Source organism: Anser cygnoides, chromosome 7 (assembly GCF_040182565.1).
Source record: "Anser cygnoides isolate HZ-2024a breed goose chromosome 7, Taihu_goose_T2T_genome, whole genome shotgun sequence".
Lineage (NCBI taxonomy): Eukaryota > Metazoa > Chordata > Aves > Anseriformes > Anatidae > Anser > Anser cygnoides.
Genome location: NC_089879.1, coordinates 21,536,931 through 21,548,996, shown reverse-complemented (window position 1 = coordinate 21,548,996; position 12,066 = coordinate 21,536,931). Strand labels below are relative to the sequence as shown.

Below are 12,066 nucleotides of genomic sequence, written 5' to 3'. Positions count from 1 at the left end.
GAGCGCGGCCGGGGAGGCGCCCGCTGATGGCGTCACGGCGCGCGGCCGCGGCCCGGTTGCCCGAGCAGGGCGGCAGGACGGCTGCGGGGGGCCTGGGGGCAGCGTTTATTTACAACAAACTCGGGTTAAAACACACGCGCGTCTGCGGCACACGTCGCGAACCGCTCCGGCCCGTTCTCCCCCCCCCCCCCCCCGTCGCCTTCCTTGGCGGGGCCCGGCCCCGGCCCCTCAGCGCGGAGCCCGGCAGCGGCGGCTGCTTCCTCGGTGCGGTGCCGCCCGGCTGGGTGCTCTCACGGCGGCAGGCCGCCGAACGCCGTGGCTGCCAGTCCCGTATATCCGCTGCAGCCGTTGTCACCAGCTCGGCTGCGGTTACAAAAGGCGAGGCGAGGGGGCTGCGGTGCCCCTCCGTCACGGCGCGGGGCAGCCCAGCAACCTCTCTGCGTGCAGGCACTCGCAGACAGCGGCACGGGGGGTCCCGGGGCTATTTCAGCCAACTCCAGTCAAAACCCTGCAAGAAGAAGCAAGGAGACGACTGACGTGAAGGAGGCGACTGTTCCATGCCTGCAGGCAAGGCGGTGAGCGAAGGGTTCTCGCTATCTAGCGGCTCTCCTGAAAAGCATCATTTTGACAGAACAGCTGGAAAAATCCTCACAATTTCACCTCTCGGTTTGCCTCCCGTGCAAAATTCCCTGTCCTCATTACAGCACTCAGGCACGTCACAGGCTGTACTGTGCTGTCACTTCGGAAATTATATCCTGTGAATATGTGATTTTGGGAATTATATTCTGTGTCTCAACAAAACCTAGTGCCACTGGTCCTAGTGATCGTACAGGTACTGCAAGAACACAAAAAGAAAACTAAAGTCTCCAAGTTATACTTCTGTAAGAATAGAGAAAAGAATTTTATAGTTATTCTTTTTTTCCTCTGTGTTTTTCCAAGTGAATTGGACAACTTCAATTTTCTGCTGCTTTTCTGTTGCCTAACTTCTGTTTCATGATGCAAGGAAAACAGGAAGGAAACCAAGCATAAACAAACCCTATGCTGATCTGCAGAGCGTGATTCCACCACAACAAACAATCCTTCTGGGTTAAAATATGCCAGAGACAGATGCTGCACCTTGGAATGAGAGGCCGGAGAGGACAGATTAACAGGTAACTAGGCAGTCATAGGTCTGCTTTCTCCTCTCCAGCAACAGCAAGGAAACACAACAGGAAAGACTGTATTACAGAATTGATACCAACCCTGTGAGGGCTGAACAGAGTATTCACTGACCAATGGCTAAAGACCAAGCTATGCGTAATTAAGGTTGTTTTCTTACTAACGTAACTACTTTGCATTAATCAGTGGCTAATTTCATCCCCCCATGCATATTGCTCAATGCCTTGGTATTATGAAGTTGTCTGCAACTCCTACTAATGAGTTTTCATTTGCTGATGAGTTTTCATTTCACTGAACTCATCCTGAATAACTTAGTAACTCCAGCAAACTCAATTCACTGTTTACTATGTTTCATAAACAGCAGAACATTAAAATGTCTATGAATTAAAATGTTTAAGAATTACAAGAGCTCCATTTCATCAAACATCTCCATTTCTCCAACCCTCTGTTCCTTGCTATTTTGGCGGTTACAACTGGTAAACAGCTTTAACTTTTTATCCCATGAGAACAGATGTTAGCCCTAAGGAGACGCTATAAGAAGCTTTTTGAAAATCCGAGGTATAGCATGCCAGCAGATCTCACTTCTCCACAGATCAGTGACTTCCTTAGAAGACTGCAGTAAATCTGTGAGACAATCTCATGCTGACAGAAGCTGTATTGACACTTCTCCTTGATAAAAAGGTTGATATACATGCCTAATTGTTCTTTTCTCATTATATTTATATAGGTGTTTCTATGATATAGCCTCCAAAATCAGGTAAGAACCTTTTCTAGAAACCTGGTATTCTGTGGTGCTCTTCATCCTCCCAGTAACTGAGCTCTTTTAAGCCGTAACTTACCAGCCTTCACCAATAGTTCAGGAACAGTTTCAGATCACATCAACACTTCTGGGTGATCTTTATCTACTTTTGTCATGTCTTGGTATTTCAAACACAGATTAATACAAAAAGCCTTCCTAGGACTCTCTCAGCCCTGCTTCTGCCCTAAGGAGAGCTTCATTTAATAACCAGAAAAGGGCTCTGGGAATTGGAGAGCCCTGCCCACTCCAGTGCAGGGATGTGAACCAGAACAGTCTTGTTGAAAATGAAACCAATATTCTGATCAAACACTACCCGCCGGAGTCTCCCTGTGCAGTCTACCCAGCTGACACTTTTCCAAGTACTACTTTCCGTAAGGACCAGCATGTTAGCAGAGTCCAGGGGAGTGAAAGACATTATGTGCCAGCCACAGCAATTTGCATAATTACAAATTACCCTATTTAAGGAGTTATTTGCACCCCAAAAGGATCTTGTGGCTTTTAAAAATCAGGTCCTCAGAAATACACCGACAGGCTTACCATCATGCTGTTACTCTGCTCTTGTCTTGCCTCTTGCAAAATACTGCTGAAGCGGTCGAGATAATTGAAATTCTCTTCTATCACATCAATAAAATCTTCCCTGTAGGGAAGGCATAAGAAGACAGATTTAAAAGACAATTAAAACTGATGTCAGTAGGCTCTGCACTGAAGAAAAGAAAAGAAACAAACAAAAACAACGCAAGAACTAATTGTTCTCTGCAATTATAGGAGCTGCCTTGTAGTGCACAAAACATGCCTTAAGGTGGCATCGTGCAGATCCTGACTCTGGATGTGTGGATTTGCACTCCTTCCCTTCAGAGGCAGTACACAAACCACACTGAAATCCAACCTTAACAGAACCTGGGAAGCAAGCTGAGTACAAAGGGCCTGGAATTAAATCTCTCAACTCTTTATACAGTGCCTCACAGTGAAGCCATAGTTCAAAGAGAAGCTTTGAGGAGATCACCCATTAAAGGGTGATCAATGCACATCCCTTGGAGGTGGAATTTGCCCTGCAGCAGCAGACAGAAAAGACAAAGTAGCAAGAGTTGCTGAAGTTTCAAAAAACTGACTTCCAGCAACAGCCTGCTTAGAAAATGTTTATCTTCAGACCTAAATATTTCCTTGACCATCCAAAAACAAAGAGATGGCCAAATGGTTTGATAAATGAAATGCTTCTGTTTATAACCCCTGCCCTGGTCAACAAAATCATCACTGCTGCAGATCGAGTGCTGAGCAGTCTTTGAGGAGTGTCTTCTTTCTGTTAGGCTGACTGGAAGTAAAACTATTACTGAATTCAGAAGAGCGGGGAAAAAAAAAAAAGACAAAATCCAAACCCCTCAGCTCCTGACAACTCTCCTACTTCAGCTAGGACCAGCTGATAGACCTTAATAATGAAAGTCAACCAACCACAAGACTAAGTAATCTGACATGAAAGAAATTAACGGTACAGTGCTAGCTGACGGAGATTCCAAGCAGTAGCTAAGAGTGGTATGTAGAACTTGCACAGGACCAGAGTGTGGAAGTTTGTGAATAAAGATAACCTAACTTCTGATTTTTATAGCATTAGTAACTTACTATTACTAGGTACTGAAAACTTTTTGGGAAGGACAAAAAAAACAGACATTGAACCAGATGGACTGCTTGCTAATAACCCCAGCTTCAGACATCCATTCACACAATTAAGACTTTTTAAAATCACTGAAGCCGTCTGTAATAAGCACTAAATATAGCCTGATTTATCTAGGACTTCCACCAGAACTTGGGTATGAAAAGAAACCGGTCAAAGTCTAATTTTGCTGTGGTCCCCTGGGCCACTGTTGTGGTGTAGCTGGAAGAAATTATTTAAAAATGCCAGTAAGGAACTGAACAATGTTGCCTTCAGAGGCAGTATGGTATGCCATAACGCTCCTTGCCTGTTATCCAAAAACCACCACATGGGAAGTGAAGACATGTCAACAGGATGGGCTCCCGAACACTGGAGACTCCAGTGGCAGAAGACAGGATTTCAGAGTGTATGCACAAACAATAGTTACATTGGCTCTTTCTCTGCAGCAGCATCCTTTCCCCATAGTTCTTACCCATCTCCGGGAGTTGCCATAGATGATAGCGGGTGAGGTACATGCTCCGAGGAGCTCTGGGGGAGCCACGTGGCTGCGGAAGTTGAGGCTGCCCCTTCCAGGCTGGAGCTTACCAGTGATCGAGAAGAGCTCTGAGTCTACAAAAAAAAAAATTATCGATTTGCTGTAATAGGCAAAAGGAAGAATTTAGTCAGGCTTACTTTGTATGCAAGACTTGTGATTTAGGCCCCACGAACTCCATTTGTTATATACACAATCTAAGCAAAGTCTACAGCTAGGAAGTCAGCTGACAGAACCCTCAGTAAGTTTGCAGACACCAAGTTGGGGGGAACTGTTGATCTGCCAGAGGGTAGGGAGGCCCTGCAGAGAGACCTGGACAGGATGGGTCGATGGGCAGAGGCCAAGGGGATGATGTTCAACATGGTTGTGTGTCAGCTCCTGCACTTTGGCCACAACAACCCCATGCCACACTACAGGCTTGGGGCAGGGTGGCTGGAAAGCTGTGCAGAGGAAAAGGACCTGGGGGTGTTGGTCGATGCTCACCTGAACATGAGCCAGCAGTGTGCCCAGGTGGCCAAGAAGGCCAACGGCATCCTGGCTTGTGTCAGGAATAGTGCAGCCAGCAGGGCCAGGGAGGTGATCGTCCTCCTGTACTCTGCTCTGGTGAGGCCGCACCTTGAGTACTGTGTTCAGCTTTGGGCCCCTCACTACAAGAAGGCCATCGAGGCCCTGGAGCGTGTCCAGAGAAGGGCTACGAAGCTGGTGAAGGGCCTGGCACACAAGTCCTGTGAGGAGCAGCGGGGGCACTGGGGGTGTTTAGTCCGGAGAAGAGGAGGCTCAGGGGAGACCTCATTGCTCTCTGCAGCTACCTGAAAGGAAGCTGTGGGGAGCTGGGGGTCGGCCTCTTCTCACAGATAACTAGTGATAGGACTAGAGGGAATGGCCTCAAGTTGCACCAGGGGAGGTTAAGGCTGGAAATGAGGAGACATTTCTTCTCAGAGAGAGTGATTAGGCATTGGAAAGGGCTGCCCAGGGAGGTGGTGGAGTCACTGTCCCTTGGGGGATTTTAAGGAAAGGTTGGATATGGTATTTAGGGACATGATTTAATAGGTGATAGTGGTGGTAGGGGGATGGTTGGACCACATGATCTTCGACATCTTTTCCAACTTTAATGATTTGATGATGGTTCTGCAAATAGCTGGTGCCAACTGTCTCTGCAAATAAGTCACCTGTGCTATGCATGGCATGTATTTTACAATGAGGAATTTGGAGGAGGTGTCTATTGGGTTTACATGACAAGGTTTGGGTAGTGAGGGCGGGGTGCAGGGGTGGGCAGGAGCTGCCCTGTGTTAGAGAAGAGCCAGCTCCAAAAGGGACCTGCTGTTGGCCAGAGTTGAGCTAGTGAGCAATGCTGGTTGAGCCTCTGAGAGGGGGCATTGAAGAAAGGGTAAAAAATGCTGCACAGTAGCTGGCGAAAGTGAATAAGAAAATATGAGGGAAATAACCATGCAGACACCAAGATCAGTGAAGGAGGGCAGGAGGTGCTCCAGGCACCACATAGAAGTTCCCCCGCAGCCTGTGGACAGAACCATTGTGATGCTGGCTGTCCCGCTGCAGCCCGTGGAGGAACCCATGCTGGAGCAGGTGGATGTGCCTGGAAGGAAGATGCAACTTGTGGAGTGGAGCCCATACTGGAGCAGGTTTGTTGAAGGAGCTGCAACCTATGGGGGACCCATGCTGGAGAAGTCCTTTCCTGAAGGACTCCATCCTATCCAAAGGAGCAGCTTGGGAAGGAATGCATCCCATGGGAGGTACCCTGCACTGCAGCAGGGGAAGAGCACGAGGAAGAAGCAACATCAGAGATGAAGCGTTATGGACTGACTGCAACTCGCATTCCCCATCACTTGTGCTGCCCAAGGCAGGAACAGGCAGAAGAACAGAGATCGAAGTTGAGTCTGGAAAGAAGGGGAGGGTGAGCGAAAGTGGTTTTATTATTATTTTTTTCAGTTCTCACTGTCCTACTGTTATCAACTGGCAAAAAATTAAATTAATATTCCCCAAGCTGAGTCTGTGATGACTGATGGTAATTAGCAAGCAATCTCCCTGTCCTTATCTCCAGCCACAAGTTTCTTCATTTTATTTCTCTCCCTGTCCTGCTCTGGAAGGGGAGTGAGAGCACAGCTGGGTGGGCATGTGGTGGCCATCAAGGCCAACCCACTGCAATGTGCCATGTCCTAAACTGTGAGCCACGCACAGCAGCAACTATTTTGAGCGCGTAAAGACTATGTTTCCTATGCTGACCTTAAATGTTAGCATGTGGAAATCAGGAGATTGTTTTGGCTCTACAGTCACTAGAAACGATGCATAAAAAGCCGTGTATCCTTAGAACACCTTATACTATTCAAGAAAGCACCTATTTCACTTGTGCAGCAACACTATCATAATGACAGGTTTAAAAGAGCAGACTGGAGTTCACCTATCCCAGTATATGCACTCCGATGCTACATGCTCAGGGAACCTAAGAACAAGGCTCATGTCGTGCCATGTCATGTGTACTGTACTCCAGCCTCCAGCAGTTTGCCATCTGAGGACTCACTAGAACCAACGACTCTTTTACTGGACTTCTTTTCCATTAGTTTATCTAGTGCCTTTCTAAATCTGTGTGAACTATTAGCATTTCAAACTTCTCTTCTCTACAGTAAAGTACCAGTTGTGTGGATGTATCTTTTTTTTTTTTTGGTCTGTTTTGATCTCGTCTCTTCACAGTTTCATTTGATGTTCCCTGGTTCCTGTAATGGAAGGAAGAGCCAACAACTAATCCAAAAGCTACTTACGCAAGCAATTTTGAGCAAATGCCATATCTCCCTTTGTCTTTTGCCCTGCATCTGCATCACTGAGTTATCAGCTTCTTTGATGTTATTTAAAGCCACTTCAATCTTTGGAAGCAAGTCAATAATCTTCTGCTTACAGCCCAAGAGCTTGCTGAAATGAAAACAAAACACAGTTACTTTTCTACTTGTGTGGCAACATGCTTTGGCAAGACCAAGGTGGCCTCATCTTGGGATTCACGAAAACGTCTGTGAGAACAGTCCTTTCTCTTAGCACAGCACTGTGATGCAGGTACAATAGCCGCAAGACTGGAGAGGCTCCTGGACTTTACTAAGTCCAGTTAAAACTCAAAAAAGCGGGCAGACAACACACAACAATACCCAGAATATAAGCTATTCTTATACGAGATACAAAAATTGGTCCTAATGACAATGAACAACAGAGAAACTCAACCATGGTATTTTAATTTTCCTTGGTCTGTACTGGTCTCTGTGGGCTGAGCATACTTTAGCCAGCAACTTTTTTTTGTGGCATAAGCCACACCTGAAAATAAAACTAGGTCATGTTTTGCTGATTACTGAGATCTGCATATTATTTCTTTTGTTGATCTGTTTGAGAATTTAATGAACAAATCAATGTTATCTTCTCAACTGTTACACTATTCTTTATTTTATTTTTAAAAAGAATTTAATCCCAACCTAAGCACTGGCAGAATTTGTCACATTTTAAAGCAGCTTCTTGGATGCTAACAGTACAAGCCATTACATTCTCCTCCCTCTTGCTACTAGTTGCATACATTAGCTGCATTTTAAAAGAGTTAGGTGGAAATTCAACTCTGACACAAAGGAGCAGAATTAATACAATTAATACTGCTATGAGAAGTTCACATTTGTGAACACATCACCTGGGTTCTGTTCTCCATGGTTTTCCTCTCCTTTCCCGCTATAAAGATACAAATACTGAAAGTTGCATGTTTGTTTTTCTGCATAAAGTACCTGAGATGGCCGAAGAGTTCCTTGAGAACTCGGTCTTGACTCTGAACTGTCTGCACAATAATCTTCACCATGTCCGTGCTGTCACTGTAGGCATGATCTGGAAGGGACATCAATCACCATATAAGTATAATACTCTTCAGTGAGGAGCCACTGTGGACACAAATGCCCAGCACCAAAGAAAGTCAATGAACACGTGCAGCCACATAAACTGAAACATAATTAAAAAAATTCTGAAATCAGCTAAAATCTCTCATTAGGCCCAGCTTTTCCTTAATGTCTCTTCTCTCCACAGGTATGTATACAATTCCAGCAACTCTTGCTGCCCAGATACTGGTTTCAATAAGGTCTGCAGGTGGTTGCCAAACGCGTAAGTAACTGACTCTTCCTACTCATCAGCTACTATGTTCAGAACACCTAGCACCCAGACATGGGGCTCCATCCAGTATAATTAAGACGTAGAAGGAGGAGAAAAGAAACTGCCCTTTGACTGGAGTGATGACAGAGTTCTTCCTGAATCTGGTTGGAATAAAGGACTACCCCGTAATTGGGACAGGAGAAAAGAAATGCCTGGAGGCAGACAGACTTCTTCAAGGCTGATGCTCCAAGTCTGAAAACTGTAGGACAAACTCATGTCTGAGGAACAGTGCTACAGGAATTTGGGAGAGCTCTAGGCTGAGCAAGAAGAAGAAATCAGCTTGAGGTATGCTCTTGAGTCTGGTTAATTTTAATACAATAATTTGCCTTCTCCTAAACAGTATTTTCAGGGTTGCAGGATTTGAGTTCAGAAAAATTAGCAAAAATTAGTGGTCAGGTACAAATGCAGAACAATCTCCTTCCATACCTGGTGGTCTTGTTTTTAATTGCTTGTACAGGTCTATGGCTCTCTGTTCCCTTCGAAAAGAAGAAAATTATTCGTACATATATCAACAAAGAGATGACTCAAGAAAAAAAAAAAACAACACAACATTATAATTAAGTTATGCCTTGCTGAACCTCATACACTGGAGATGCCACCTTCTTCTGTTGCAAGTGCACAAGTATGGTATTTGGGATACAGTAACAGTCTTCCTGTGATGGAAGTCAAGACTTCCCTAAAAGCAGTCTCTCTTTTCCTGTGATTATATGCATTTTCTTCTCAGACAACCACTAACTGGAGGTTATTTTCAGTGTCAAATTTTCATGTGGCTCAGATGTGCAATCATTCTGTGATATCTTTAATTGTGAAACTTAATTTTCAACTATAGGTATTTCTGCACAACTGCCTGAAAAATTCTTGTTCCTGTTCTGCTTACTTTGCCTGGTCAATTTTACAGTGAAATTCTGCAAACAGAAAGACAGCCACATCAAAAACAATAGGACAATAGTGTTTTTCTTCTTCCCATTAAGTCTATGTTCTTTTACAGTGAACTCCTAATTTTCTCACGAATCACTGTAAATTCACTCTTCCCCAATTCCAAAAAAAATCCTCTGCATTTTTAATTTGAGACCAAGATATGAATATCTTAGGCCCATCCTATTCTTAGATGAAGGTCTCGTAGTCAATGACGGAAAAGCATCCTGTTCTCTCCAGCTGTGTTCTCCATGTTTCCCCAAGTCTAGTTATTGTGTGGCTGCAATTAAGTTAGACAAGCTAGGTAAGCTTGCTCCTGTGACTGAATGCTAATCTTTCTTGGACATCTAGCTTTCTGACAGATCAGTGTCAATCTGCCTTACTATGTTGCTAACTGATCAGTTGATCTTCAAGAGGAAGGAGGAGCATACGCCACAGAAAGTGGGACTTTACCTCTTACCAGCAGAATGATCTTAAACTGATTGCAACGCTACTCTGTATACTCAGATTGGAAAAAAATTGAGGAGTGCATTTCTAAAGAGCTGACAGAACAGCCATTACAAAAGACAAAAAAATATTGCTCAAACACCAAAGTCCACAAAATCCATTCATGTACAACAAAAACAGCAAGCAAAGGACTTACAGACTCTCCATGACTTCTCCTTGGCGTCTTGCATACGGACTCTTCTGAAGCTCCACAATCTCTGTGTGCAGAGCCATGATCTGTTCATCTAGATGTCCGATATCTTCGGCCTAATGGGGAAACGTAGCTGCAAATCAAACTGAAGGAGATATAAATTCCCAGAATATACATTTGGGTAGTGGGCAGACTTCAGGAGACAAAGACTCTTCAACATGGCTGCTGCTGTAATAACTGAGGTCACTATTAGTACCTTCTCAGTGATTGTATCACCTACATTCACATCTCTGACAATCACACTGGACGAGAAAAAACAACTTCTATATAAATCACAGTGCTTTAAGATGCACACTTCACTTCACACACACTCTGGCTCTACAAATGCTCCAGCAATGGAGAATTTTTCCCCTGCTCTTACAGAATGAACAAAGGATGTTCTCACATTTATTTTACACCTCCATATGCCGGGGGCGTAAAATAAATCTGTATTTTGGTCTGACATATTTCTAGTATTTCACACCTTCCTCAGAGCAAGGTACCAACCTCATACCAAGCCTCCCACATGACTTAGATGAAGCAACCATCAACAAACTTCTTGAGCATGAGGACTAGCCAAGTGGTGCCTGACATGCACCAGAGATCTCCAGTAGCATGGTAGAGAAGACACAGGCTAACAGCTTTGTACCATGGACTGGGCACTGATCACACAATACAACTCGGTGGCGAAGAAACTGCCTTCCTGAGAAAGTATTTTGGGATATTTCAGCTTTTTCTTTCTGACTTGGGGCTGTAGGATCTGCAGAAGGAGTATTTTCTAGAACATACTTGGTGCTGAAGCTGCAGAAGTACTTAGCGTGAGGCTGTATAAGTGGGATGTGACCCCTTGACCAGAAAAGGACATCTTGAAAGTAAAGAACAAACCAAGAAGAGGAAAAGTCACACATGGTCAAAAGAGAATCAGATTGTGAGAAAAATGTGAAGTAAACCCTGTTGTCAGAGTCTCTATCTGGAGCACCGTGGCTCACTACACAGACTAACTGTGTCTCACAGAAGTTAAGGTGCCCTCTAGATAGTCTAAGATACCACTGTATATTACATGGTAAAATATTTTCCATTCCTGATAAATGTTATGTGGTGCGGCTACTTATTGGATTACACAGCTTGAAGACAGAACATAATTCTGATACTCTGCAAAGCAAACAAATGTTGATGCTCTTGGTTTTCTGGAAACAGCCATCAACAGCTTTGAATTATTCTGCTAGAAGCAGCTTCCATTCTATCTTTTTTGCTTTCTAAACGGAACTGTATTGGGTTTACGTGACAAGGTTTTGGTAGCACGGGGCTGTAGGAGTGGCCTCTGTGCAAAGAGACCAGGAGCTGCCCCTATCCTGGACAGAGCCAGTTCCAGCTGGCTTCAAAGGTACCCACTGCTGGGCAAAGCAGAGATGCTATCAGTGGTGCTGTCATAACCTATTTAAGGAAGGGCAAAAAACACTGTGCAACAGCAGTGAGAGAGGAGTGAGAAAAGCATGAGAGAAGCAACCCTGCAGACACCAAGACCAGTGAAGGAGGTGCTCCAGGCACCAAAGCAGATGTTTCCCTGCAGCCTGTGAAGGACCATGTCAGAGCAGACATCCATGCTGCAGCCCGTGGAGAGTCCCCAAAGGAACAGGTGGGTATGCCCTGAAGGAAGCTGCAGCTTCCATTAGAAAAGAAAAAACAACAGCCTTTGACAATAAACTTTTACACTTATCCTACTTCCGAACCTAATTTTCATAGCTAGAAGTTTACTCTTTCCCTATTAACGACTGGACAGAACTGTAAGGAGAATTAGTCCAACTCCTCACTGCTTTCAGTGGAAGTAGAATTAAAATGCTCATTCCTCAAAAATGGAGATCAGAATTCTAAGTAGTAGATACATTTCAACTAAACCTTCTTGTAGGACTCTCTAAGAAACACAAAGCCATTATGTCAGCTCAACTGTCCACAAATGAAGACATCCATTATCCATTAGGACAACTCTGAGTAAGGACTAGCTCTAGCTCCACTCTGAATTTCTTAAGAACGCATCTGTGCTGGTGTGGCCTCACCTCAAGTACTGTGTGCAGTTCTGGGCACCACAGTACAAAAAGAATGTAAAACTGTTGGAGAGTGTCCAGAGAAGAGCTACAAAGATGGTGAAGGGCCTAGAGGGGAAG

At 44.6% G+C, this 12,066-nt stretch overlaps 1 protein-coding gene across 2 annotated transcripts in view; it reads right to left on the bottom strand.

The window, feature by feature from the left end:
• Nucleotides 1-12,066, bottom strand: part of CHUK (component of inhibitor of nuclear factor kappa B kinase complex) — an 88,320-nt gene that overhangs the window by 56,310 nt on the left and 19,944 nt on the right. Inside the window, exons 17-23 of one of the 2 annotated variants that reach the window (XM_048069240.2) lie at nt 9,872-9,981; nt 8,740-8,789; nt 7,899-7,995; nt 6,909-7,056; nt 4,075-4,211; nt 2,495-2,594; nt 83-508 (exon numbers count right to left, since the gene is read on the bottom strand). In XM_048069240.2, the coding sequence (XP_047925197.2) occupies nt 482-508; nt 2,495-2,594; nt 4,075-4,211; nt 6,909-7,056; nt 7,899-7,995; nt 8,740-8,789; nt 9,872-9,981 (669 nt within the window). In that variant the 3' untranslated portion in view covers nt 83-481. Of the gene's footprint in view, nt 1-82; nt 509-2,494; nt 2,595-4,074; nt 4,212-6,838; nt 7,057-7,898; nt 7,996-8,739; nt 8,790-9,871; nt 9,982-12,066 lie in introns of those variants that run through there. The other variant, XM_067000639.1, reaches the window with a different exon arrangement.